At 36.4% G+C, this 27,793-nt stretch overlaps 2 protein-coding genes across 4 annotated transcripts in view; one reads left to right on the plus strand and one right to left on the minus strand.

Moving 5' to 3' along the window:
- The window catches only part of LOC129000123 (uncharacterized), a 29,451-nt gene extending 28,905 nt beyond the window's left edge, over positions 1–546 (minus strand). The window contains exon 1 of the mRNA XM_054427035.1: positions 272–546. Coding sequence (XP_054283010.1) covers positions 272–324 — 53 coding nt within the window. The 5' untranslated portion in view covers positions 325–546. The remainder of the gene's footprint in view (positions 1–271) is intronic.
- On the plus strand, positions 1–27,360 carry LOC129000122 (CBY1-interacting BAR domain-containing protein 1-B-like). Of its 3 annotated transcripts, XM_054427032.1 has the most exons (9): positions 4,776–4,792; positions 5,046–5,092; positions 5,870–5,971; positions 7,102–7,230; positions 11,145–11,325; positions 12,506–12,730; positions 13,852–13,884; positions 24,676–24,852; positions 27,126–27,360. In XM_054427032.1, exons 2-9 carry the CDS (start codon positions 5,052–5,054, stop codon positions 27,246–27,248), a joined length of 1,011 nt encoding a protein of 336 aa, XP_054283007.1. In that variant the 5' UTR covers positions 4,776–4,792; positions 5,046–5,051; the 3' UTR covers positions 27,249–27,360. The 3 variants fall into 3 exon arrangements, with proteins under 3 accessions (XP_054283009.1, XP_054283007.1, XP_054283008.1); XM_054427034.1 differs by lacking the exons at positions 4,776–4,792; positions 5,046–5,092 and adding an exon at positions 1–78; XM_054427033.1 differs by lacking the exons at positions 4,776–4,792; positions 13,852–13,884 and having other exon boundaries at positions 4,912–5,092.
- Positions 27,361–27,793: the final 433 nt, after the last annotated feature.

Here is a 27,793-nt window from a genome sequence, read left to right on the forward strand (position 1 = left end):
CAACAGATATGGAAGTGTGCCCTCACTGTCTCTGATGATGGCATTGTAGGGCTGATGCTGAAATGACCCTAACCCAAGGTACAGTGGATTGAGCTGTAGGCCTAGATAAACGTTTAAGTAAAACCTTTTTAGGATGTTAAACTTTTATGACAGGAGTTAAGTCAATATCTAAGACTAACCTGAACAAACACAAAATCAAGGTCTTTCAAAGTTTAGCCTAGGCTACTTGAATTTAAATTTGAGGTTAACCTATTAATAATCCTATGCTTACCTTGACAGTATAACAGCAATAAGGGCGATAAAAGTCTTGTATCTAACGTTCATTTTATTAATTTAAATTTATTTTTATGTACAGGAACACAGACTTAATTTAGAACTCATAAGATTCTTCTATTCACAACGAAATCCAAGTTTCAATTCCAGACATTTATAGGTGATAAGTAAACCATTAATATACGCCTACTTTACTTTGGAATTACTTTATTACTTTTTCAAAAATATCAATACAGTAGTGTCATAAATAACTTAATTTCTAAAAAGTCACCAAGCGACCCTAGCCTAGCCTTGAAAACGAAAAGTAATAAGTAAGTTCAGTCAGTTTTCAGTTTGAGAGAGTTGACCCTTACAATTTTGACAGTTGATTTGATTTGGATCTGCAGTCTGCCCGTCTGCCTGCAGTAGTAGAGTGGAGTTGTAGTAGCATAGATTAAAACTCCTTTTATCTATGGTAGTAGTAGCAAAATACCCCCGCCACAGTAAACCTGCAGACTAAGCGAATTTCCACTTGTCTGATTACATTTTTACTAAAATATTCCATAAATAAGACATTTTTATTCCCAATTTAAATAGCATTAGATTTAAAGAGTGCTTAGGTTTGCTGCTACGGGGAAGGTAAAATGTGTTTTTTTGACCAAACATCAATAGTGTTATATGAAATAAATAAATTTGCCAAATTTTATTAAAATCTATCCATAAACAAGTTAACTACAACAGTTTTCATTTTCTCCATAAAAATGACAGGGGTATTTTAAATTGCACTTTTTTTAATTTTCTCCGTGACCGTTAGGCATACAACAATGATTCAATATACTAAATTATTTTTCCTACAGTCACCCGACAAAGTTGGCTTCCTTGTACTGTTTATAGTACAGAAAGCTGCATATTACTTTGCCGTACGGTTTATACTTTGCCGTACGGTTTATACTTTGCTTGCTGCACATCAGGATTCCAACGAAACAACACAAAACAGCGTGGTTCTATTATGCACGTAATCTGTGTACGCTTGAAAATAGGTTGGCAACACTTAATGATAATAATATAAATATAATACTATTATCAGCTGATTGACTATTATAACTACGATTTAACCTGTCATTTCGTGTTTATAGTTTCGGTATTTCTGAACTTACTGGACTTTTCTTTTAAACGTTTTTAAAACATTCCTACGATCTAAATAAACGAGAAAATACCTTTAAAGCATTTTTTTTAGGCTCGGAAACCACTTCAAATTACAAAAACATACGGAACTATATTCTCAAAACGCGGAGCACATTTCTTGCCGAGGAAAAATAGCGGAGTGATACGGACCGCGGGTACTACTTTCTCTAGGACACCATTTGTGTTGCCAGCTGAACCTAAAAACGTGTTGTATAGTGTTTGAAAGATTAATTATTTATATGCTTTATAGTGACTGTAGGAAAAATATAATGTGTAACACGAGTGAAAAAGGCCTTTGCTGCACTCGAGATCATTCCACACTCGCCTGCGGCTCGTGCGTAAACATTGCTCTCGTGTGCAGCAAAGTGCCACTTTCACCACTAGTTACACAAATAACTATATTTTTTTAAGCTCTACAAAATGGTTGAGAAAGATATTCCAAAATTTTATGTTTTTAGGGTCAAAAATGGGAAAAACATGTTTACCCCGCAAAACCCCCATAAACCTCCGTTCCCATGGTCCGATCATACTGGTTCGCGAACTCGTTCAAATAAATGTAGGTTTACACGTTTATACCAAATTTCATCAAAATCGGATCATTTTTGTTCGAGTTATCGAGCTATAACAGACACACACATATATATATAAATACGGTAATAGCTTATTCCCTATGGGAAATTCGCTAAAAGTATCTTACATACATGTACCAAAATGAATACCGGTCCCGGTCGTTATCTTTTTCCCCACCAATACCAAATTAAAAAGTCATGTACCTTCTTTTACTACTATATATTTATGTATTACTGTAGGCTATAATATAATCGTTATTTTAGATCAAATATAACGATAATTTCGATTATGATAATTTTCTCTGAAATCGTCTTATATTCTGCTGACATAGCATTAATTTTCTTATTAAATTAATTAATTTGTTAAAATGTGTTTAAGAATGTTTTATACTTAAATCCAACAAAGGCCCAACGATTCCTTTGTATGGCCAAAGAATACAAGTTACCGTTGGGCCAACTTTGGCAAGGTGTTACAATTTCCACCCACCATTTCCCCCACCGTGCCGACCATTTTCCAGCGTTGGGCCAACAATTTGCTACTTGATTAAGACTTAAAAAGTAGAAAATAATACTTTTTAGCTTTTTTGCGCTTGTAATAGCTATACAAAATGGCTATATCTTCTTAACCTATATTGAATTATTATTATTTATTGCATGCGCCCCACGTTTTTCGTTTTAAATCTTACAAGTAGTTATCCTCCCCACAAATTTAAAAACTATTTTCAATTTTTTTAGTGCGTTTGAAAACGTGGTATTTGAAAAAAAAATTATTTATAAAATTATTCTATACTTTTTAGGCTAGTCTCTAATGTTTAAATATGTTTAAAATATATTTTAAGGCTCATGCAGAGCCGTCTTTATAAAATGCGAGGCCTGGGGCAAAACATAATTGCGAGGCCTTGTTTTACTACGCCGAACAGGGGGTCTGGGGGTATGGAGTATCCCCCAGCGGAAAGAGGGATCGGGGTTCTCCCTGGAAATTTTTGTAAAATTATACTTGCAAAGTCGTCATTTTAAGTACTTTTACGAAAAAATTAATCTTTTACACTCTGAAAATGGGCGTGAATATAATTGCCAATTGCACATATTATTGTTCTAATTCCAAAGTAGATATAATAAATATTGCACACGAAATTCTTTACAATCATTAATAAAAAAATGAACACTTTTCTTCACTATGGATTGTGGTCCCATCACTTTGTAAATAGTAAATGTTCATAGCCTATCTTATTGTTACTTCCTTTTTGTCAAGTAAGTTAGGTTTAATGTGTTTTCGGCAGTTGGTCTGTGAAGGGGGTTTTAAAGGTGAAAAATATTACATATACTGTAATTGTCAATGAGTTTTTGATAAATTAAAAGAGGTAATATCATTACAACCAGTGGAATTGATTCACAGTATTAATTACCTTATAATTACTTGAATGACAAACATTATACTTACTTACTTTAATACTTTTCAATGAAATGGTGACCATACAAAGTAGGTAGGTATTTTAAGCCAAGTATGAATGGAGATTGTTATAGGCTTATGTTTATTGCGGCTAGTTACAGCCAGTCTTCTCTGATTATCCATCCAGTAAATATTTACATTTTATTCATGTTAAAGCCTTCCGGAATTGGTAATCTATTATAACAGGTTACGTAACTTGACGTCCACAATTCCTCTGTCGAACTTCTGTTGACTATAGTTTCGACAACTAAGTATGTAGTCATTTTCGAAACAGAACTTTAAAATATATATATATATATATTTTTTAAAGAGGTTGGTGGCCTCTTTTACCTTGCATTTGCCCGTCCACATAGACTAAGCGCCCGTGCGTGGATCGTTTACAGCAAAGCAAGGAGTGAACCGGTACAGTACAAAGGTGAACTGTACTGATAAAATGTTATCGGCAGTGACCAGGATCCGAACCCACGACATCGCTGCCTTGGGCCCGAAGTCCGCGACGCTACCGACTGAGCCACCGACTCACTCATTCATTCATTGAATGTCGTAAAATCTTCTTAAATACTGTACATTGAACACAAACACAACACACGAACGGTAGACATTTAACATAGTTGGCCGGCCGGCGCACCTCAGCTATACTTTTGTATGTTATTCTTTCAATTTATTACCTTATTAAAATCAGGTGTGATTATTTGTTTGTAAATTCCGTTTAGTTTATGTAAAACTTAGTTGTTTTAGTTTATGTGCTTAACTAAAAAAATAATTAATGAATCAATAGTTTTATGAATTCAATCGGGGTGAAGCCCGTGGGTACCATGGTGGAAGCATGGGGCGTAGCCCAAGGGAAATATGAAAATAAACTGATTTAATATTGTATTGTCATCCATTTGTGAACTATATTTCAAGTTTCAAGTCTCTAGCTCATCGGGAAGTTGGTTTAAAATCGATTGCAAAATTTGTACCGAACAGACAAGAAAGCGAGCTAAAAAAATCGTTTAAAAAATCTTTTTCCCGCGGGCTGCTAGTGCTGTTACTTGTGCCAAGCATTGAGTATGCTTAATCTATGCTTGTGCTCTCCGTGGGAGTTATAATTTTAGCTCAGTGCTCCGCGGTCTTTGTATTTTGTTTCTTAATCTTTTTCTTTTCTTTGTCTGTTTACATGATACCATGACGACGGTAGTCAACAAAAACAAAACAAAACCGCGGCAGTATATCGAAACGAAACGAAATCGTGAATGTGAATCGTGGCGTGACGTGAAAACTAAAACAAACGCCAAACTTGAAATTTGTCGAAACGAAATCGGTTTTAAATAAAGATTTGTTCTGGTTTTATTAGGTAGAATTTAGAATTATTTTATTTTACAATATACCACAGTGACAGTCTAAGAGTAGTGTAACTTTGGCTTTTTATTATTAAATGTTTTTGGTTAATTCACAAAAAAACATAATATTAACCACGGGCTCATTTTATTAGTGGTATTATGATCTTTAGGACATTAATTAGTTACAGATAAACATAACATTTAACATAAATAATTTGCAATTGTACATTTAGGTTTTGTTATCAAAAACAATAAAGTGTTTTCTAGGCTATTATGAATGTCATCAAGACGAATAAACCTGAAAGTGTTGTTTGGTAAGCTTAATATTATAGGCCTAACTTAGGCTAAGCCAATTTTATCTTTATTTTACAGTAACTTAGGCCTTAGCACTTTTAAAATAAAAGATTTAATTATTATATACCGAGGAATTTTTGGAAAATTACAAAAAAATATTCCAGTATCAAGAGGGTTAACATCTTGGCATTTGGCCGTGGTACGAGAAGCTTTTCCTTCCAAACTCAAGCCTCTCTCATGGTAATTGAAGCTGGAGACTTCCTCACTTAAAGCACAGAAAACGTACTACTATAACCCAGAATGCCAACCGCATGGTAAAAAAAATTAAGCGTTTTGAGAGAGCTTTGCCTGTCGATCCGTAGGCAGCGCCACCAGCGTTGCTATGCTATTGCATGGCAACGCTGGTGGCGCTGCCTACGGATTGACAGGCAAAGCTCTCTCAAACCGCTTAATGCTTTTTACCATGCGGTTGGCATTCTGGGTTATAGTAGTACGTTTTCTGTGCTTAAAGAGAGCCTCTCAAGAAGGTAGGCCTACCCTACTGTGGCTCCTCTAGGACAAGAGCATTGTGCGCCATGCAGCACATAATGATCCTTTTATACTTTTCATCGGAATGGCGACCATACAAAGTACGTATTTTAAGCCAAGTATGAATGGAGATGAGTGTAGGATGAGTGGCGTGATCTTGGCGGAATAAAAGTAAATAAAGTTTGAATATTTTCTTGTTGATACCTTTAAAGTATTCATAGTTTGTTATTTCCAATTAAGGGTAATTTACAATTCTATTCTTGTTACAGTGAACAGCAAGCCAGATTTGTGTTGGATAGAGTTATTGCTGTGGAGTCAAATATGGCTGAGTTATGTTCTACATTCTCATTATTCTCCAGGAAGGCTGCAAGGTAATTTTAAGGCAAAAATTTAAGCTGTGTTCACTAGAAGCTAGTTTGCAGGCAGGTAACTTGAAATACACTAGGAACAGGTTAACAAGCTTACCGTATCAATTTAATAATTTAATATCATTCTAGAGTGTGGTAGATTGTGTGTAAATAAATATAATTGTTCTTACCATCTATCTTTCTTACATTACCATTATAATTGTGATGGTGTCGCCACCTATGTGCGTAACCGAAATATGAGTGTACAATCCAGACTGCAGAGGTAAAAATGTACCATAGACGTTTCCAGCTTAACCGAGATTACTCTATTGTTGGGTGCGTAGTGATACACTAAACTAAGGCATACAGTAGTCAAATTTAACACCAAAGATCTTCATTCGCACTGTGTTAGCGGTTCAATAAATATCTATATAGGCCCTATTAATAGGCAAGCATGTTTCTTTAAAAGCTTTTTTCTCAGCTTGTGTGCATCCGAGGGAAAACCTACCCATACTGTTGGAAAGATATTTTCCTCATAGTGTGCAGAATCCATTAAAACATTAAAATAGTAGGCTCAAAAGAAAAAAAAAATACATTTTTAATTTAAAAAAAATTTAACATGTGTCTTATGGGTTGCCATGCTGTGACGAAATATAAACAGAAAATCAAAACAAATGGAAGAAATTCCTATCACACGTTTTATTTACAGCATGGGGTGAAAATATAGAAGTCTGAACATTCAGTGTTTCCTTACACAGGATTATTATGCCGAAAACGGGAATTGTAGATCATGAGCGGGATAAACCGGGATTTTTGGCTATGACAACTATTTTTTGTCAACTTAATTTTAGAGAAAAACTAACTCCAATTGATTAAACTATTGTAGAAAAATACAATAGCACTATTTAACACACTATTTAAACATGATAGTCTAATATAACACTCGGGATAGAACAAAAAAAAATTAGGCGGGATAAACCAGGATTTTTCGTCATTCAAAAGCGGGATTGAACAGGATTTCTCGACTAGGTAAGCAGGATTATTTTTTTGGTGTTGTGTATACACTGTGTACATTACGACCTCTAGTTACTTATAAAAAGACAGGTTAGAAACACTTCATGACACAAAAACATTCATCCACTTGTTCATTTCAGGGTTCGAGATGCTTCAGATGAAATAGCCAAGGCACTTGCCTGTTATGCAGAAAGTGAAACTATAAACACAACACTAAAAACAAGAATGTCTGAAGTCGCCAAGACTTTTAATCTTCTGGGTGATTTCAGGTAACTTTTGTGCATAATTTCAATAATGCTGGACATAATTGAGTGAGATAGCTGTAGAAAAATACTTCACACCACTTTGAATCTGCTATATAAGTATTCTCCTTTTACAATAATCATCCTAAGCCTAAGAATCAAAATGTCTTTTTTATTTTATAGGCATTTTCCTTAAGAGGTTAAGGTAGCCTAATATGTTACCATTGACATTATGGTCAGACCTAAGACGCATGTCCTATTATAATTTGTTGTTTTACACCTAATACTGTCTTAAACAAACATAATCGTTGAAAAGTAAAAGGATATTGCATTATTAGTTTTACCTTGGAATAAGGGTTTGATCCATTTTTTATAATTGGGCATTGGTCCCCTTGTTACATTAAATGCATAGCAGCATTTTTTGCAAAAAAACCAACATGCTTATGCCTGTGTGAGATTAGAGTCCTTGCGAGGAGTGTGAAACTGACGACAGTACGGTTTACTAACATAATATTTTTTCTAAACATCTCAATAGAAATAGCTTAAACCCATATATTAATGTTATATTAATGTTGTTAGTATTTTAGAAAGCGTCCTGCACGCTAATGCTAAACCAATGCTAGAGGAGGTCACTTTCTAAGCGGCCAAACTATAACATTTATATTGAGTAAGAGTACAAATTCCATAATTTAATTATTATACAGCTTGTAACAAATACTTTGTAATAATAGACTCAATTTCATACAGCCTTCATTCGTAGATAAATGTTTATGCACTATGATTTGTTTTGTTTAATAATAATTATTTATTTAAACATTCCATGCCACACTACAAAGATATTAGGTACTCAATACTTTTTGAGTAAGCTACCTTAGTTTGTTCTGGTTGAAAGTTGGCCTCAAGGGCTGACATACCTATCCAGTTTAACCCATCCGGTTTATTATTGACATTTTAGCACATTATTTACCAACTAAACCATCCCTCAGATACAGAAGGGTGTGATGGTTAGTAGGGAATGTGTTATACAGCTACCCACCATACTCATCCCTCAGATACGGAGATATGTGATGGTTAAGTAGGGAATGTGTTATACAGCTACCCACCATACTCATCCCTCAGATACGGAGATATGTGATGGTTAGTAGGGAATGTGTTATACAGCTACCCACCATACTCATCCCTCAGATACAAAGAGGTGTGATGGTTAGTAGGGAATGTGTTACACAGCTACCCACCATACTCATCCCTCAGATACGGAGATATGTGATGGTTAGTAGGGAATGTGTTACACAGCTACCATACTCATCCCTCAGATACAAAGAGGTGTGATGGTTAGTAGGGAATGTGTTATACAGCTACCCACCATACTCATCCCTCAGATACGGAGATATGTGATGGTTAGTAGGGAATGTGTTACACAGCTACCATACTCATCCCTCAGATACGGAGATATGTGATGGTTAGTAGGGAATGTGTTATACAGCTACCCACCATACTCATCCCTCAGATACAAAGAGGTGTGATGGTTAGTAGGGAATGTGTTATACAGCTACCCACCATACTCATCCCTCAGATACAGAGAGGTGTGATGGTTAGTAGGGAATGTGTTATACAGCTACCCACCACACTCATCCCTCAGATACAGAGAGGTGTGATGGTTAGTAGGGAATGTGTTATACAGCTACCCACCATACTCATCCCTCAGATACAGAGAGGTGTGATGGTTAGTAGGGAATGTGTTATACAGCTACCCACCATACTCATCCCTCAGATACAGAGAGGTGTGATGGTTAGTAGGGAATGTGTTATACAGCTACCCACCATACTCATCCCTCAGATACAGAGAGGTGTGATGGTTAGTAGGGAATGTGTTATACAGCTACCCACCATACTCATCCCTCAGATACAAAGAGGTGTGATGGTTAGTAGGGAATGTGTTATACAGCTACCCACCATACTCATCCCTCAGATACAAAGAGGTGTGATGGTTAGTAGGGAATGTGTTATACAGCTACCCACCATACTCATCCCTCAGATACAAAGAGGTGTGATGGTTAGTAGGGAATGTGTTATACAGCTACCCACCATACTCATCCCTCAGATACAAAGAGGTGTGATGGTTAGTAGGGAATGTGTTATACAGCTACCCACCATACTCATCCCTCAGATACAAAGAGGTGTGATGGTTAGTAGGGAATGTGTTATACAGCTACCCACCATACTCATCCCTCAGATACAGAGAGGTGTGATGGTTAGTAGGGAATGTGTTATACAGCTACCCACCATACTCATCCCTCAGATACAGAGAGGTGTGATGGTTAGTAGGGAATGTGTTATACAGCTACCCACCATACTCATCCCTCAGATACAGAGAGGTGTGATGGTTAGTAGGGAATGTGTTATACAGCTACCCACCATACTCATCCCTCAGATACAAAGAGGTGTGATGGTTAGTAGGGAATGTGTTATACAGCTACCCACCATACTCATCCCTCAGATACAAAGAGGTGTGATGGTTAGTAGGGAATGTGTTATACAGCTACCCACCATACTCATCCCTCAGATACAGAGAGGTGTGATGGTTAGTAGGGAATGTGTTATACAGCTACCCACCATACTCATCCCTCAGATACAGAGAGGTGTGATGGTTAGTAGGGAATGTGTTATACAGCTACCCACCATACTCATCCCTCAGATACAAAGAGGTGTGATGGTTAGTAGGGAATGTGTTATACAGCTACCCACCATACTCATCCCTCAGATACAGAGAGGTGTGATGGTTAGTAGGGAATGTGTTATACAGCTACCCACCATACTCATCCCTCAGATACAGAGAGGTGTGATGGTTAGTAGGGAATGTGTTATACAGCTACCCACCATACTCATCCCTCAGATACAAAGAGGTGTGATGGTTAGTAGGGAATGTGTTATACAGCTACCCACCATACTCATCCCTCAGATACAGAGAGGTGTGATGGTTATTAGGGAATGTGTTAATGTGTTACACAGCTACCATACTCATCCCTCAGATACGGAGATATGTGATGGTTAAGTAGGGAATGTGTTATACAGCTACCCACCATACTCATCCCTCAGATACAGAGAGGTGTGATGGTTAGTAGGGAATGTGTTATACAGCTACCCACCATACTCATCCCTCAGATACAGAGAGGTGTGATGGTTAGTAGGGAATGTGTTATACAGCTACCCACCATACTCATCCCTCAGATACAGAGAGGTGTGATGGTTAGTAGGGAATGTGTTATACAGCTACCCACCATACTCATCCCTCAGATACAAAGAGGTGTGATGGTTAGTAGGGAATGTATTATACAGCTACCCACCATACTCATCCCTCAGATACAGAGAGGTGTGATGGTTATTAGGGAATGTGTTAATGTGTTACACAGCTACCATACTCATCCCTCAGATACGGAGATATGTGATGGTTAAGTAGGGAATGTGTTATACAGCTACCCACCATACTCATCCCTCAGATACAGAGAGGTGTGATGGTTAGTAGGGAATGTGTTATACAGCTACCCACCATACTCATCCCTCAGATACAGAGAGGTGTGATGGTTAGTAGGGAATGTGTTATACAGCTACCCACCATACTCATCCCTCAGATACAGAGAGGTGTGATGGTTAGTAGGGAATGTGTTATACAGCTACCCACCATACTCATCCCTCAGATACAGAGAGGTGTGATGGTTAGTAGGGAATGTGTTATACAGCTACCCACCATACTCATTCCTCAGATACAAAGAGTGTGATGGATGGCAGGGAAGGTGTTAACACATTAGCTACCAACTATACTCATCCCTCGGATACAATTGTTGTTGTGATGGTTGGTAGGGAACATGATCAAACATCTTTAGTTTGTTTACTCTTTACCTTGCCACAATTAGCTGTCTTTTACTCAAAGGACAAGTCCACAGGGAGTTGGAGGTCCAAAGGTTGGACAAGAAGGTGGTGGATGTGTTTGGACAGTACGAAGGCATTTGTCACAGATCCAAAGAGGAGTTGAAGGTGATACTGAGTGCGAGAGACAAGGAGTTGAACCATCAACGTCAGCTGGACAGGCTGATACAGCGCAACCCACACAACAGGCAGCAGATTGTATCCTTTCCTAGTGAAACTGCCGTTGCTTGAGAGCCATACATTAAGCTAAGTATTGCTATGGAGCATATTGTAATTTATACATGGATATAACTTACTATATCAAGTCCACTTGGCTGTCGATAAACCGACACGTTCGGTAATCCAACCTATTGATGAGTGAGTCGTCTCATCAGTCAATATCTTTAAAATAACAGACTTGTGGTGGCTGGAGCCTCACGTCATTTTATTCAGTGTTCAGTCCAATTTCAGGACCCTTACAGTGATTAGTTATGATTAAGTAAGTTATGTTTGATTATTTGTCAATATGTCCAAAAAAAAAAAATATATAAAAAAATAAAAATAAAAAAAACTCAAGGCTAGCACAAGTACAAAATCTAATTTCACTGACTTAGCTTGATAACTAGCAGAAATAGCACAGAAAGAACCTTCACTTACAGTGACAACTGTTATGTTATGTGATCTATATTGAACTGGCAAATATTTCATCAGTTGTTTAATTTAATGTAATGTTTACAGTAAATGTACATAGTCTTTATTTTTATCATTAATAAATATAACGCAATCTATCAGACTGGTTCTGTCAAAGATGAAGAATTCAAGTATACAAGTAAGTAAGTTTTGTGTTAGTTCTCTCATCTAAAATGTAGCAGATTTTTAAGTTGAATAAAACCATATAAATTTGTTCTTTTAAATATTTCTTTTGATAACAATATAAAAAAAATATTAAAAATCATTTTAAAAACACAGATCTATATCCAGTAACAAAAAGTAAAGGTACTAAAACAAAGTGTTTGAAAGACTAGATGACAGTTTACTATAGGGACTACCTAAGAACTAGATAACAAGTTTACTCCCACTATGACCACTACGAGAAGTCTAAACAATGGTTCCACAGCTATCTTAATGGCAGACAGCAACTAGTTGAGATTCAGCATGTAGAAAAAAACACTCGCCATAAAAAGTACCACTTGTTACTACCTGTAGACTTTTCAAAAATACATCAAATGCATGTTTTTTTTTAATAGAGATTCATTTTTTTAGGTTAAGTTTTGAATATGGTTTTAGCGCCATTCCATGTGTTGTCATACAACTATGAAATAAAAACCATTTGATTTGATTTGGTAGGGTTTAAGGCTATCAAAAATACTTACGCTAGATACAACTTAACAAAGATTAGTCTAAAGCTGAGACTGAATTGATCAAAGCCAGCAGTGAGGTGTCTCGTAACCAGAAGGCTCTTGAAGAACAAATTGACCTTTTTGAGAAAAAGAAACTGAAAGATTTGAAGATGACATTGCTAGATTTTATCAAGATTGAATTGGCCCTACATGCCAAGGCGCTAGAGCTGTACACTCAAGCATACAATGAAATGTCTCAGGTTGATGAAGATTTGGACCTGGAGGTATGTTTCTTAATAAAATAGTATTTATTTTGGGATTGTTTCGAAAATTTACAATTTATATGAATATAAACTTACTAAATAGATTGATAGGCTAACTTAAAGTTGAAGAAAAAGAAAATAAACGTTTCAAATTACAGACTTTATGAAGTAGGTTTTTATGTTTTTAAACTTATTGGAGAAATTATATAAATTATTTTGCAAGTTCTTGTACTTCTTAAGTATACTCTTAACCGTCTTAAGTGTTGTCTTTTGTTAAGGGTGCCTTATTATGGTTTTGTGACTTAAAGGAAAACTCGCTTTGTGATTTATTTAGCTGTTAATCTAGACTTTTTCTATTAGTATTGTGGATATTTAAAGGCACGTACTGTGGATACGATACTCCCTGGTGTGGATTAACGTCCGCACTTGTGAGTACTACGTTTATCCGCAGTACTATCCTGATAATTAGACCAATTCGGTAATACCAAGGCAAAAATGTGGTTCGGATTCCACTATAAACTGTAGGTCCCTTAGTTGCCATTAGCTGTATGGGCTATTAATTAACAGCTGTGTCTAAGGAATATGTCGGCCTTAGTTACTAACAAGACTACAAGATCTCGTCCCTTATCTTACAATCATCTTCATTCGTACTTGGCTTAAAATACCTACTTTGTATGGTCACCATTTCATTGAAAAGTATTAAAGTAAAGTATAGTAAACTGTCTCTTCTTAAAATAGTTATTTTAAATCTTCTCTTTAGGAACTGCTGGTTAGTTTTCACCATTGACTATTGGGTACTGAAGTTTTATTAATAGTCTAAGGCTTACTCCAACCATTTCTATTGCAATCTGTTTATGCACTTTGTGGGACCACAGGTTTACTTTGCCATACAATTTTCATAACATAGCATTCTATTAGCTGACATACCTGAAAAGAGTTTAACATTAGAAAAAGTCCAGCCACTTTTCTGAAATGTATATTATCATACTGGATGTGCATTATTAAATTAATTCAAAAGGTTTATTTATGACACTTAAATATTTTGACTAAGTTCGTAAATATATTCTTTACCTCAGTGTGAATATCATCAAGTAAAAATATGTGAGTTAAATTAAAATTATGAATGATGTATAATTTTACAGGACTTTCAAAATGCTCGAGGGAATTTTGACCTGGTAATTTAGTTTTGCTATGATTGTGATTTGATTTTGCTTGAGTCTTACCTTTTGATTTAAAGGTTTGAACCTTGTTTTCCATTCTTTCACCACTTGTATTAGTCAGCATTTTTAAGGTAATGAAAAGATTATGATTTTGACTTGATATGGCTTAAGAGTCTGTGGTACCTAGGGCCTTGGTCCGAACTGACGGTGGCGCTCTGGGCCGAGTTGGTCCAAACTACGTAGGTCATTTTGGTTTAAAGCAGGACGTTGTTTTTCCAGTTTTAGACAGAACGTTGTTCCCGCGCTTGGGTGACAGGTGTGTGAGTTGGGTCCTAGGCCGGCGACCGAGGGTGTTTACCCCAAACGTGATCGACCGAGCACAACTTTCACTTCTAGACCCCAAACCCCGGGTGCTCGTTACCCACCAGCTACAGCCAGCAGTCGTTGTGTTTCGACAACTCGATCCCACAGATAGAGCACACGAAGATAGAAGACATCAAAATATTAATATTGATGTTGATGACACAACATGCAATACGGAAATTGATAAAATGAAGTATCGGTGTTTTTTGGACACAACCCAAGCACTTTCTGTAACCCAATTGAACATAATTTTATTTTATTTTGTATGTAAATGACACAATACTTTCTCTACTGCAGAAAACTCATAGACTCGCTGAATTTCAATTAACTGAAAAAGCAAAAACCTACATATTAGTGTTTAATGTACCTCTTTTGTTATTCAAGCTTATGCGTATGGTTATTAAGGAAATTTCTGTTATCATAGATTGCAAGGAAAATTCAAATGTTCATAACAAATAACGTGAACATCAAGAAGTGAAATTCGGCTTAGAAAGAGTATATACCATTTAACTAAATCTGTTATGTCAACAGTGTCAACCATTTAACACTGCAATTTCCATATTAACATTATTTCTAGACGAGTTTAAAACTTTTCAATAGGCCATAAGAAAAAAACTACTTTCAAAAAGGATATCATGTGTATTCAAAACCAATTTTATAATAGTATTGATATAAATTTGTTCTTGTACTATATCTATCTTCTAAGTAAAAGAGCTGATGCAAAGCTACATTTATGTACATTTAAAAAAAATAACCTGTTGCATCAAACGTTTTTTGAAAAACAAAACATATCTACAATTCATTAAAAATAAAAACGATAAACAGATTAAAAACAGTTTTACATCATCAAATATTTTCACAAAATTTCATCAAATCATACTTAGGCTTATATAAAAAAATAATCTTCTGATAAATGTATACGTAAGACATTTTTAAATTTGCTGCAAAATTTAAAGTTCCCGACGTTACAATTAACCATGCTATATAAGCCATAAGCCATAAGCCATAAGCCGTAAGCCATACCATGCCATAAGCTATATACAAAGATAATATATGTAAGTATCATATATGTACTCTAACATGAATACATTGCATTAGGACATCGTGTGTTGTTCAATACCGATGCATGATTATTAAAATGTTTGGTAGAGAACTATATAATCTAGTCTTGTTACTTCAGCTTCAGTTTAGGAAATACGTTTACACGATTACATTTGTTGGGCAATTAAAATAGAGCTAGATCACTGCAACATGAAAAATCTGTTTATATAACCAACCCATGACGTGAATAGTTATGTTGGCTACCTTTTTAACTAACTCAAAGATGTGTAATATATAGTTATACATTGCCTAAACCTTCCGGTAAAATACAACGAATACCACATGAATAAATAACTAAGCTGAATGATAGAACATAAGCTAAGGAATTGATTTAAATAACATATTATACAATCCCATCAGTGTGTAAAATCAGTTTTAAATCAAACGAAATATATTAAACTAAAACAGTGTGTAAACAAACTTTAAAAAATAACCAACATTCTAAATCTCACAGTCTGTTCTTATCGTAAAAATATACTCTGAAAGCAAATAAAACATTAAACAGCAATAATAACTTTGTAAATAAGTATTGAAATGAAAAATACTATTAAACCGCAACAGTCTATATACACATTTTAAATCCACTAAAACATTGTATCCCAACAATGTGTAAAAATAAACTCTGAAAGTAAAAAATATTAAACCGCAATGATAAACTTTGAACATAATTATTAAAATAAAATATACTATTAAACCGCAACAGTGTATAAACAAACTTTTAAGTCCACAAAAAGAATATCGAATCCCAATAGCTTGTAAAAATAAACTCTGAAAGTAAATAAAATAGTGAACCACGATAACAACTTCGTAAATAAATGTTCATATTAAATTGACCATTGAACCGCCACAGTATATAAATAAACATTCAAATCCACTTAAAATGTCAACAGTGTAAAAAATTAACTCTGAAAGTAAATAAAATAGTGAACCGCAATATTAAACTTTGAAAATAAATATTAAAATAAAAGAGACTATTAAACCGCAACAGTGTATAAACAAACTTTTAAGTCCACAAAAAAAAAATCGAATCCCAATAGCATGTAAAAATAAACTCTGAAAGTAAATAAAATGGTGAACCACGATAACAACTTTGTAAATAAACTAGCTGTACCCGCGGGCTTTGCCCCGTTTTACTTAATAAGTGAGCTCGTTCGCGTGGCTCAATCACGTCCTGGTTGAAGTTTGTTCGCTACGCTCACTCACCTTTAGGTTTGAGCTCGTTCGCTGTGCTCACTTGCTTTCAGGTTAGCTCGTTCGCAACGCTAACTCGCCTCCAGGTTGAAGTTTGTTTGCTACGCTCACTCACCTTTTGGTTGCAAATTAGCTGTTGTCATAAATATAAAAGAAATAATAGTGCTGCACCCTGTTGGTAATCCTTGTAACTTTAATGCTATTGAACATCATAGAACAGAACCAACTTGTTTAATTCACTGAAACAGCTGTTAAGATTCATTAATTCCATTTAAATATGAGTACTCATAAGGTTATAATGGGAAACTCCAGAGCCACTGGGGCGGAGCCCGATAGTCCGATCAGAATAAAAAAAGCTTAGTTTTCCTATTTAATGCTGAAAGAATCAGTGTACCAAATTTCAGCCTCCTAGGTAAATGGGAAGTGGGAGAATTAGTGATGAGTGAGTGAGTGAGTGAGTCAGTCAGTGAGGGCTTTGCCTTTTATATATATATAGATATTCATATTAAATTGACCATTTAACCACCACAGTAATTAAATAAACATTTAAATCCACTAAATATTAAATGTCAACAGTGTAAAAAAATTAACTCTGAAAGTAAATAAAATAGTAAACCGCAATAATAAACTTTGAAAATGCAATTAAATAAACTATTAAAACGGAACATTGTATAATAAACTTTGATATTAACTAAAATATAGATTCACAACAAGCAATAAATTAATAAATATATTAACCAATGATTGTTTTATTCAATTCAATGGTTGTGCCAGACTTTCCTTTTCTTTTTTTGATTCCATCCTGATCTTCTGGGCTTCTTCTATGTAAGCTGGCTCTCGCAGAGGCATGCTCCTGCGCCTTTGTGGGTCCAAAAGTTCTGGCAGCAAACAACTTTTGTAAAAGATTGTCAGTTTGTTGACCATTTCTGTTTCCCAAAAGTTGTCGTCCCTGAGAACTGTCGTCAACTTCATTCCAAGCGGTGTCCACAGCACGAAGACGCAATAATTTCTTTTTGTGATGTGTAACTGCCCCTGGATTTGAAAATGGTACACATGCCGTTTCTTCATTTCAATGGCGCCCGATTTATTAACAGAAAATAGAGTACCCACTACTCCACTCTTTTGTTGAATCACTTCTTCAGGAGTAAGATTTTTCCCAGAATATGGACATTTCACCTCAACAATGGCGTCATCTCCTATCAATCCGTCAGGTGTTGCAGCTAAAAACGGCAGGTCTTCGTCAATAAACAGGCCACATTTTTTCACTTGTGTTCCAAGGTGTTCAGCAAGTTGTTCAAGAGCCCTAGTCTCGTTCTCACGACCATAGGCTGTAGCAGCACAGTCTTTTTTGAATGAGTATAGAAGGGAATTTACAACAGGAGCCGAGTTGGAGTATGGTTTCCTGTTGCAAATCAGGCCGAAGTTGGAAGCAGTGATTCTCATTCTTCTCTCCTCCATCCACAGGTCACTTTCACTTTGATAACGAGTCTTCTGTTCGATCTGATTTCTTTCGTCCTCTGAAAGAAGAAGCCTTTTCCAATGGTCATTTTCCTTCTCCGCGTAGACCTCCGCGTCTATATCGGGTTTGTTGCAAAGTGGCCCGTACGATTTTTCATCGATTTTATCGACAGACAGGAGTCGCCTCCTGAGTTTGGGTTTTTTAAGCCTGCGCAATCTAGCCAGCCTGATTTTATTGAATCTCCTTTCCTCAAACATCTTGCTAAATTTCCCTGGGCTGCTTCTATACATTGTTTTGTGAAGTCGGTAGTGCGACTTTCCTGAGTTGAAGGACACCACAGCTGCGGCACATCTTGCCTGGTACGATTGTTTGAGGCAAAAGTTTACCCGTTTTCCCCCGATGAGGCGAGCTACAGCAGCGTTGTAGTGCTCCGCGATGTTACTGTCGACGTCATGGATGAGGTCCCTACTTCTGTCAGCAAGGTGTTGAACAGCCACCATAATTTGCTGGTAGATCCCAAACTTCTTCAAATCCGGCACCATGTTGGCTTCATTTTTCTTGCCATTGCAAAAGTAGGTGTCACATCGGCTGTGGTCTCCGAAAACGTGGCATGGGCCATTTAAAAGGTCTCGGCGAAGCAACTGGGCCTTAGAAGAAATATCTCCCGTTCCATTTTTCCTGTGAGCAATGGCTTTAGTTACCGCTGCCCTCAACCTCATTGTAGATGTCCCCACCTGTTTTCTCAGTCTGCAGTATGAGCCTCTGTCGAGATCTGGATTCCGCAGAGGAGTTTTGGATATATCTTTTATTTTGTTGGAGTAATTCCTCAGAAGATGGTTCCTACACTCAATTTTGGAGACCCAGGTGTCATCATAAGGTCGCACCTCATTGATCTTTTGCAGTACGCTGCTGTCTCCGTCAGCGATGATAGTAGCGTATTTGACACCATGCATCTCCATGCTTGATAGGAAGCCGTCGACGATACCCGAAGATTCCATACTGCCTGAACTCTCACTGTAGTTTTTGAAGCATGCGTGAGGTGACGATTTACCGGATTCCGCATTTCGGGCGCATGAAGTGCAGTATTTGTTTTTCACTCCAATGTGCATCACCTTCTTTGTGTGGTAGCCCACTATCGCTGCCTGTAACAATTTTAATGACTCTTATACACGACATTGAAAATATTGAAAATACTATAAGGGAAAACTACAAGGTGTACATGTTCAGAGTTCACAAATTTAAACAGTTTGGCATAAAATATAAATGGTTTTGATTAGGCTTTAAAATACGCATTAAAAATTTAAACTGATTAGCCTACAAATCCACTACGATTCGATTTTTACCGGTTATTCGGTATAGTATACATATAATAATTATAATTACTACCAAGTATTGTCAATTCAAACCAAGGAAAGATATTATAAAGTTGAGTCGTACACAGTGTTCTTTTGTTTAAAAAATCAATGAAATATACTAACTATGTTACCTATACGTTACGTAAAGGTTTTTGTTACCTTTTTGATAACTGTGTGAAAATGCAAGAATATTCTATGAATAAAAACTATTTTGTTTATTATGATAATTACGTTAATGTTTTTGGTGTATATAATTAGGAGATTATGTTGATACATAAGTGTTTACTATAAAGTTTGTTAATTTTTAATGTTTTTATAACCATATTATTGTTTCGTTTGTTAAATAAATACCAATAAAATAACCGAAAATCAGGTTTTCTCCAAAATGGCCCAAACGATTTTGATAAAAATTTAGTATGTTATAGTCCTTGAGATTCTGAACAAAACTGTACAAATCCCATGTCCGTAAAATATGTTGTAAAGTCATTGTAACCTATTTTATCTTTCCATTTAAAAAAATACAAAAATCGGATTACGGAAAAAGACCGGGTTTGGCTTTTCTAGCTGACCGATTATCAAGATTGAGGTATCAAATTGAAGGTATGCTCGCACAGATTTGCCATCATGCATCGGCATAGAGTATAACTGTCTATAGTCTCACTCGGTTATTTTAATACAATTACATTATATACAATATAAATCTAGAGGCCTGCAGTTTCTATCATGGGTACTATTAATTTCTGATCTATTTGTACACTGTATTTGTAAATAAATGAATACTTACAACTCCAGAGAGGCTGTTGTAGTTGTTACGGTAGGACCGCTTCGCCCAGCTGGCATCAGTGACGACGGTGAGCAGCGGCACGCCGTACTTATCGACGTCTCCTCGTTCCCTTGCAAGTCTCGCCTCCTCCGCCGCCGCCGCCTTCATCTCCTCCAGCGCCGTCTCCTCCCATCCCTTGGACACCTTCTCGTGGATGCGGTCGTACGTTTTAGCGTTCATACAACGAACGTCGATCCCTGACATAATTTGACTCAACATAGTGTATCCTCCCCCCGCGTTCATCACTGCCGCTACAGCTGCTTCATTTACGTCCATCGCAGTTTCACTTTCATCTTCACTCCACAAAGTGAACTTCACACTACACATATTACAGTTGAATACAAAACCGGACCTCAAACCGTGGTAAAGTTCTTTTTGAAAAATCATATTTTTCAATGTGCAACCGAACTTTTCACCATGACTGCTCATGTCTCTAAACTGTCTTATCAAATATTCAATGTCGACAATTCTTCTACTGGTGAGAAGCTCTTGGAAGGCAGGAGCAGGAGTGGATGGCTCCTCAGTCTCTGGATAACGAAACTCCTCTTGCATTGGGGTGACTGGAACCTCTGGCACCGGCTGCAGACAATCGAAGGTCGCGGGTACAGCATCCTGTTCAACGATTGATGTGGGATCCACCGGGAGCACTCGCGATAACTCACTTTCTTCGGATCGGGATTTTACTAGACCATAACTCTTCAATATTCTCCACTCAGCAAACCTTTGTCCAGCTCTGCACTTTGTCTTTCTAACTTTATTACGTTTGTTACCCATTTCAAAACTAAAAACTAAAATAAACACTACCGGTAAAACTATTATATTACCTACTAATTATTAAACCATATAAAATAACTAAAATTACACTTCAATATGGACAAAAAAACTAAAATTATAAAGTCTCAATGCAAATAAGCCGTCCTAACACAATATAACTCAAAGCCGCAGCACAGCGTATATGTGTTTCGGTCGCTACTATAACGCCAACTGAGGTCCAATCCAAGATTTTAACCAAAGGGTTACATCTCTTAGAAATGGGCAGGTTTCCTCATTTCCAAGTACTGAGTAACTGTACTGGCGGCTATTGTCAGTCGGGTGCGAGGGATGTGCCGCGCGGCGGACCGAGCCTAACAATAACCAGATGCCAGATGTGACAGCGATCCATGAGTTGTATCATTGACTAAGGAAATATAAGGAATATATACTTGTAATCCTATTTAGTCTATGGTTGTATGTTTAAAGGCTACTGCCAATCGGCTGAATTGGAAATATGTTTTGAAAAAAATTGAACCAGTCGTACAGTAATATTTAAAAACATACTGTGATCGGAGTTAGGCCTACATCACTTATTAATTTCGTTTTATATTAAGAGTTGAGAATGTAAGTGTTGACAACACATTACACCTACGAGAACATTATACATTTACTTTATGTAAGTTACCATCATCATGGTTCATACTATTACAAGACAACTTATTTTAATAACGCTCACACTTTTTATATAATAAAAGATAACATTAATTTAACTCAATGACAGCTATATCAAATACAATGTTGATTTTGGTATGACAACACTTAGTTTGTTTATCTAACAATTTAAATACACACTTAGTACGTAAATATCGTTCGTACACACTTTAAATGTGATACACCGTACTTTATCGTATAATAAAAACTTGTTTCAAATTTGTTTCTAAACTTTGCTTTCAAATGTTTTAGTTTCCACATTCAAATCCATATATAAATATCTCAGCTGTACTTATTTGTTTGGTATTATTTACATTTATTACCTTACTAGCTGTAACCCGCGGGCTTTGCCCCGTTTAACTTCTTAATTTTCAAGATTATCTCGTTCGCATGGCTCAATCACGTCCTGGTTGAAGTTTGTTCGCTACGCTCACTCACCTTTAGGTTGGAGCTCGTTCGCTACGCTCACTCACCTTTAGGTTGGAGCTCGTTCGCTGCGCTCACTTGCCTTCAGGTTAGCTCGTTCGCTACGCTAACTCACCTCCAGGTTGAAGTTCGTTCGCTACGCTCACTCACCTTTTGGTTGCAAATTAGCTGTTGTCATAAATGTAAAAGAAATAATAGTGCTGCACCCTGTTGGTAATCCTTGTAACTTTAACACGTAGAGTGCGGCCGTTCCCGATCGGGTACGGTGCTTGGCCCCCGTACGGTGCGTCCGTACCCCATCGGGAACGCTCGGTAATGCCTTTTGTATATCTTCGTTTTTGCTCCAGCGTCGGCCGAAAGCGGACCTATACGACGTTAGCGTGTAGTATGTGACTTGCATTTTGTTGTGGTGTAGGTTGGTAGTAAATTTCCCCGTAAAATCCCCGTCTGGCAATCTCAAAAGTCTTCTTTTTTTCCCGTCTTTTTCCCTCCATTTGGCAATACAATTCCAATGGGACCGGCTACGTTCCAAGCAGTGCTGCAATCTGTGGGTGTTTAGCGAACTACATCGACTCTCGTTGTAAAGCAGGACATCCCCTCACGTTATTTGCTATTCGTCAGACCAAAATTGAAAAGGCCAATCACACGCGGCAATCGGGTTTACTCGACGCTGAGGGCTGCGCCGCACTGGGGATACGCCCGCTATTTGACGTGCCGCAGCGAACGTGTTAATGCTATTGAACATCATAGAACAGAACCAACTTGTTTAATTGAAACAGCTGTTAAGAATCAATAATTCCATTTCTCATAAGGTTAACATGGGAAACTCCAGAGCCACTGGGGCGGAGTCCGAAAGGATTTTTGAAATAAGAATATGCCTATATGTTAATCGGGAATGTGAGCTATAATCATGCCAAATTTCAGTCCAATCCGACCAGTATTTTTCGCGTTCACTTGTCACAAACATACATCCATACATCCAAACTTTCTCATTTATAATATTAGTAGGATTAAAATATGGTGTGATTATTTGTTTGTATTACTGTACCTATTTTGTTTTGTTTATTTCAGCTTAACAACCAATCAATGGTTTTATCAAAGATTACATATGCTACGCAAAATGCGTAGCATATGTAATCTTTGGTTTTATTAATACTTATGAAGTCAAACGGGATAAAGCCCGTGGGTAACAGCTTTGACTATTAGTCAATGGTAACAGCTTATTTTTAAATTCAAAATACGCGGGGTTCAATTTCTGCCGTCGTAGTAGTTCGGCGCTCTGCAGACAGACGGCGCGCTGATCAGTGGCTCGCTCGTGTTACTTCTTTTGAAACATGCATGACTTTAAACACATTTAATTCATTAAATTTAAATCTTAGCTATTTGGAACTTTTACATGAAGGACTTGATAATATTTTGAAGGGGAATATGAAAGCAAAAATTGATAAAATGTCCGTTAATAGGTTGAAAAAGAGTGATGAATGTCGACATATTTTTTTTTAATATTCTACGAATCTGAAAATAAAAATAATTTTTTTGTTTCATAATTCACTAGGCATTAAAGCTTTCTTCAAAATGAGACCAAATTCAAAATTTTACATCAACAAATAAACCCGTAGTTTGTGTTTAAATTTAACATTATTCTTATGGGACTAAAAATCCAATATGGCGGAGGTACCACAGACTCTTAAGGCGGGGCCAGCTGTGACTGGTGTGCGAGTCTTTTTTAAACACTGAGTTTTTTTCTCGAAAACGCTTGTATATGACCTCTTGTGTTGGTTGATGCTTAAAAAGCAACTGTATTAGGCAACCGTTTTCTGCAGATAGGAAAACGCAGCCTTTTTGGTTTTTTATATACATGGTTAGTTAAAAAAATTCAAAATTGGCCCATTGTTGTTAACAAAAATATTTTTTAACACATCAACTAATACATGACAACTTCAGTTCCATGGAAGGCCGCCACATTGCTCATTGCGGTGGTGGGGGCAGTAACCTGTTCGGAACAATTGATCCTGACCACGGCAACATCTGTGTGATAAATCTGATGCTCAAGATAGCCGACGTGGTAAACCTCAACTAAGGCAAAGGAGTAGTTAAGTTTAAAAGTCAAAACCCAGACGCAAACCCTGGAAGGATAACCCAACTCTCCTTTCTACAGTCTATCTAGAAAATTAGTACCGTTTAGTGTGTGGTACTTGAATCTGGCATATTTAACAACTGTTTCATTTTACAGTTTGTGGAAAAGTATGTCACAATTTTCATTTTAATTTTCAACCTTGAATTTCTCATTTGAGTTAGAAACAAAACATAGATTACCATTGGAGATTAAGGTAGGCTACAAAATAAAATATGGCAAATTGTGTACAATAAAACTTCTACTGTAAAATATTTTGTAAAAACTGTAAAAAAATATAATTTAATGCAAAATAAAAGAAAATTTGATTCAATAAAAAAAATATGGATAGTGAAATTATCTTTCCAAATTTATCTAAGTAATAACCAGCTCTTAGAATTTTAACCTGTTTGGAAAACTTTAAAGGGTGTATAGTTACACATTGTACAGTTATTTTTCATTGTTACACACCAGAACCAAACGACAATCTATCACTTGTATGCTTCTGCAGGAGCTGAAGAATGTTCTAACAAGTGACTCAGGTAGACTGGACACTGTCAAGCGTACTTCATTCCGTCATTCTTCTCTTCAGTCCATCGCAAACCTCTTCTCCACTCCACAACGCTTCCAGAGACGTGAATCTACAAGCATCCCCACCACTTCAAAGAGCTCACTTGATGACACGGCAGTAAGTAAAGTTGCCTACTCTGTTAATCCTACCAATATCACAATTAATTATGCTATATCAAACGAAAGGTCAGAGTTAGACAGTATTTAAACCAGTCTAATAGTAAATTATAACATTGCAGGATAATAAAGGGTAAGGTATGTCTGAATCACAAACAGCAAGTAGTGTAAAATTATACAATTTATAATTTAATGTTTTAAATTAATTTATGTTGTAAAAAAAGTCTTAAATATCATAAAAATTCGCTATTCTAGCTTCAATTAAAAAAAAATTCTCCTAACCCCACGGAAAGTCTGGCGCCACCCCCTTTTCCAAGACCCTGTACAAGCCTATGGTGATATTCATAATTTTTACACTAGAAACAGACATCAATTTGACATGTCACACGTTAGATTGAAATAAAACAAAGAATAGTAATACAGTTTTTGGCCTAAAATGACTAAATAAAATAACTAATGAAGTTTTATCACTTCCTTACAAAGTGTTTAATGCTAAAATTCATATGGCTGGTACAGTAAACAATCCGTTCTATCCTATAAAACGAAACTTACTTACTACTGTCATGGCCACTTGTACCCAAGCTGGTACTTGGCCTCGCCAACACGTTGTCGCCAGTTCTCTCGGTCCTCCGAATCTTCCCCTACTAGTCTCATCTTTTCCATATCCTTCTGGACTTGATCCCACCACCTAACCTTTGGTCTTCCTACTGGACTCCTTCCCCTCGGATCTCCCCTTAGTACCTTCTTCAACAAGCTCTCCTCATTTCTCCTCAAGATATAGTCAACCCACCTTAGCCTTCAGCTTTTGGCCTCTCCTACAATATTGGGGTCTCGGAATGATTCTCTTAACTCTTGGTTATGGCATATTCTCCATACTCCATCTTAACAGACTGGACCATATACAGGGTGAGTTTTAAATGAGTTCTCTCCTACTTTTTTCTACATTTCTTAAGATATCAACTCCGGACCACGTCAGATCATTGTAGAGTAGTAAGTACTTCATTTTGACTGGGTATACATTTTTGGCCGCCATCTTGGATCCGCCATAATATTGGATACAAAGTTTTTTCTTTCAAATGTAAAGGTAGGGTTGTGACCCATTATTTCAAATTAGAATTTTACGCTGATTACAATGCCGCAATAAGTTTAAAAAAATCTTGATCCGTTCTAAATTTGTAAGGACTTGTTATAACTTTATTTTTAGCCCATTTTAACATTGTGCATTTACAAACTAAGACCATAATCTCAAAATAGTGCTAGATAAAGATAAGTATACACCACCATTCATTGTCGACCTATTTTCACTTGGTTATAGGTGTTTACATTTAAAAATTTGGGGCTGCTCCCACGAAACCCCATTTTGGAGGCCGGGTAGAAGTTCTAACTTTAATGAAAAATTGCATTTTTTAATGTTGTAAACATGTGCCGAGTTTGGTTTTCCCACTGCCACACGTTATAAAGTTAACTGGGGGGTTCCAGACTTTATCGTGCTTGCTCATCTTAAATTAAAATGGCTGCCATTTTGATTAGGGTGCGATATTGACCTCTGGTTTGCGACATTCAATTTCTCTTGATAAATCCTTTAAAATGAGGGGTCACATGAAAGGTGTTTACATTTGAAAATTTGGAGATGCCCCCAAAATACCCCCTTTTGAGGGCTGGGGCAAAGTTGCAACTTTGATGACAAAGTGCAATTTCTTATGTTGTAAATATGTGCTGAGTTTGGTTTTCCTAATGCAACGCGTTAAAAAGTTAACAGGGGGGTTCCAGACTTTTGTCTAACCCTGTATAACTATAGAGATAACTTTTGGATTTTCCCTATATGCCATAGTTACTCTCACCGCTTACCCATGATAAAGGTTGTTGACAAGCAAATGGGAGCAAGTATGTGTCAGATTGCTGAAACCGTTTATTTACTAATGTGAACCAACATGGAACCCTTTTGACCTTTCCACTTGCAATGTAATTTGTCCATGTGGTAATGAACATTTTATTCTTGAATCTTCTGGATTCGATTAAAAGTTTAACACATTGGAACCATGTTTTGCGACCTCTATTTTTAAGGAAAACTGTTTTAGACGTTTCAAACTATATTTTTGAAAAAGTTTACTGAAAAACAATACAATGTCTTGTTTTGCTGATTTTTATTATTCCAATGGGGAATTTTGTGTCTATATAATTTCCCTACCTTGTTGCATAGTTCCTTTTAGGTTTATGTATTTAACTGAACTTTGAGATTGAAATGTATTTTCAACTTTGTCTTATCACTTACAGGTTCAAGCAAATGAACCGCAGGTGGAAAGCAGAATTGTGAGTCTCCGAGATGAGTCTGACGAAGATGAACTCTCGTCACCATTTTTGGCTGGTTCATCACAAAACATAGGCTTTGCCAAGTAATAGATTTATCTTGTACTTTGCACCTATTGCACCAAAGATTAGTTTGTGTTATGTATTTGAGAAAGTTATTTATTACTTTTTTAGTCAATTAAAACAGTTAAACACTCTGTCAGTCTTGTGTATTATTGCCTGTAGTCTGTCTATAATCTATAGTGATCATTTTACACCTCAGTATGTAATTATTCTTGTCTTGATCAGGAAAATATACAAACAAATTGCATACTGTCAAAATAATTATGAGATTTAAAATATTGTGCTTCATTAAATGAATGATAGTTGTACAGTGGAGAGTCAAAAATTTGAACGTCAAAAATCTGAACCGCTCCTGAGGGTTTAAAAATATTGAATTAGCACAGAGACAACAGATGTTTGTAAAAAGTAGGGAAGACAACCTTGAAGATCTATATAAATGCAAGATGAATAATGATAAAATTAGATAAGCTGATGCTAATAGTAAAACCATAGCCTTCTCTTATACACACCGGGATAGCTATTGCTATGGTAATAACAGGAATAACAAACCTTAACATGAATTATATTGATTT

Source organism: Macrosteles quadrilineatus, unplaced genomic scaffold (assembly GCF_028750875.1).
Source record: "Macrosteles quadrilineatus isolate MER2022 unplaced genomic scaffold, UCM_ALF_1.0 Scaffold_8__2_contigs__length_117827958, whole genome shotgun sequence".
Taxonomy (NCBI): Eukaryota; Metazoa; Arthropoda; class Insecta; order Hemiptera; family Cicadellidae; genus Macrosteles; species Macrosteles quadrilineatus.

Excerpts from the sequence above, each read along its gene's own strand:
- LOC129000122 (XM_054427032.1), top strand. The coding sequence starts at position 5,052 with ATGAATGTCATCAAGACGAATAAACCTGAAAGTGTTGTTTG. Across the intron at positions 5,093-5,869 it reads AAACCTGAAAGTGTTGTTTG|TGAACAGCAAGCCAGATTTG; the intron begins GTAAGCTTAATA and ends TTCTTGTTACAG. Across the intron at positions 7,231-11,144 it reads AATCTTCTGGGTGATTTCAG|GGAGTTGGAGGTCCAAAGGT; the intron begins GTAACTTTTGTG and ends ACAAGTCCACAG.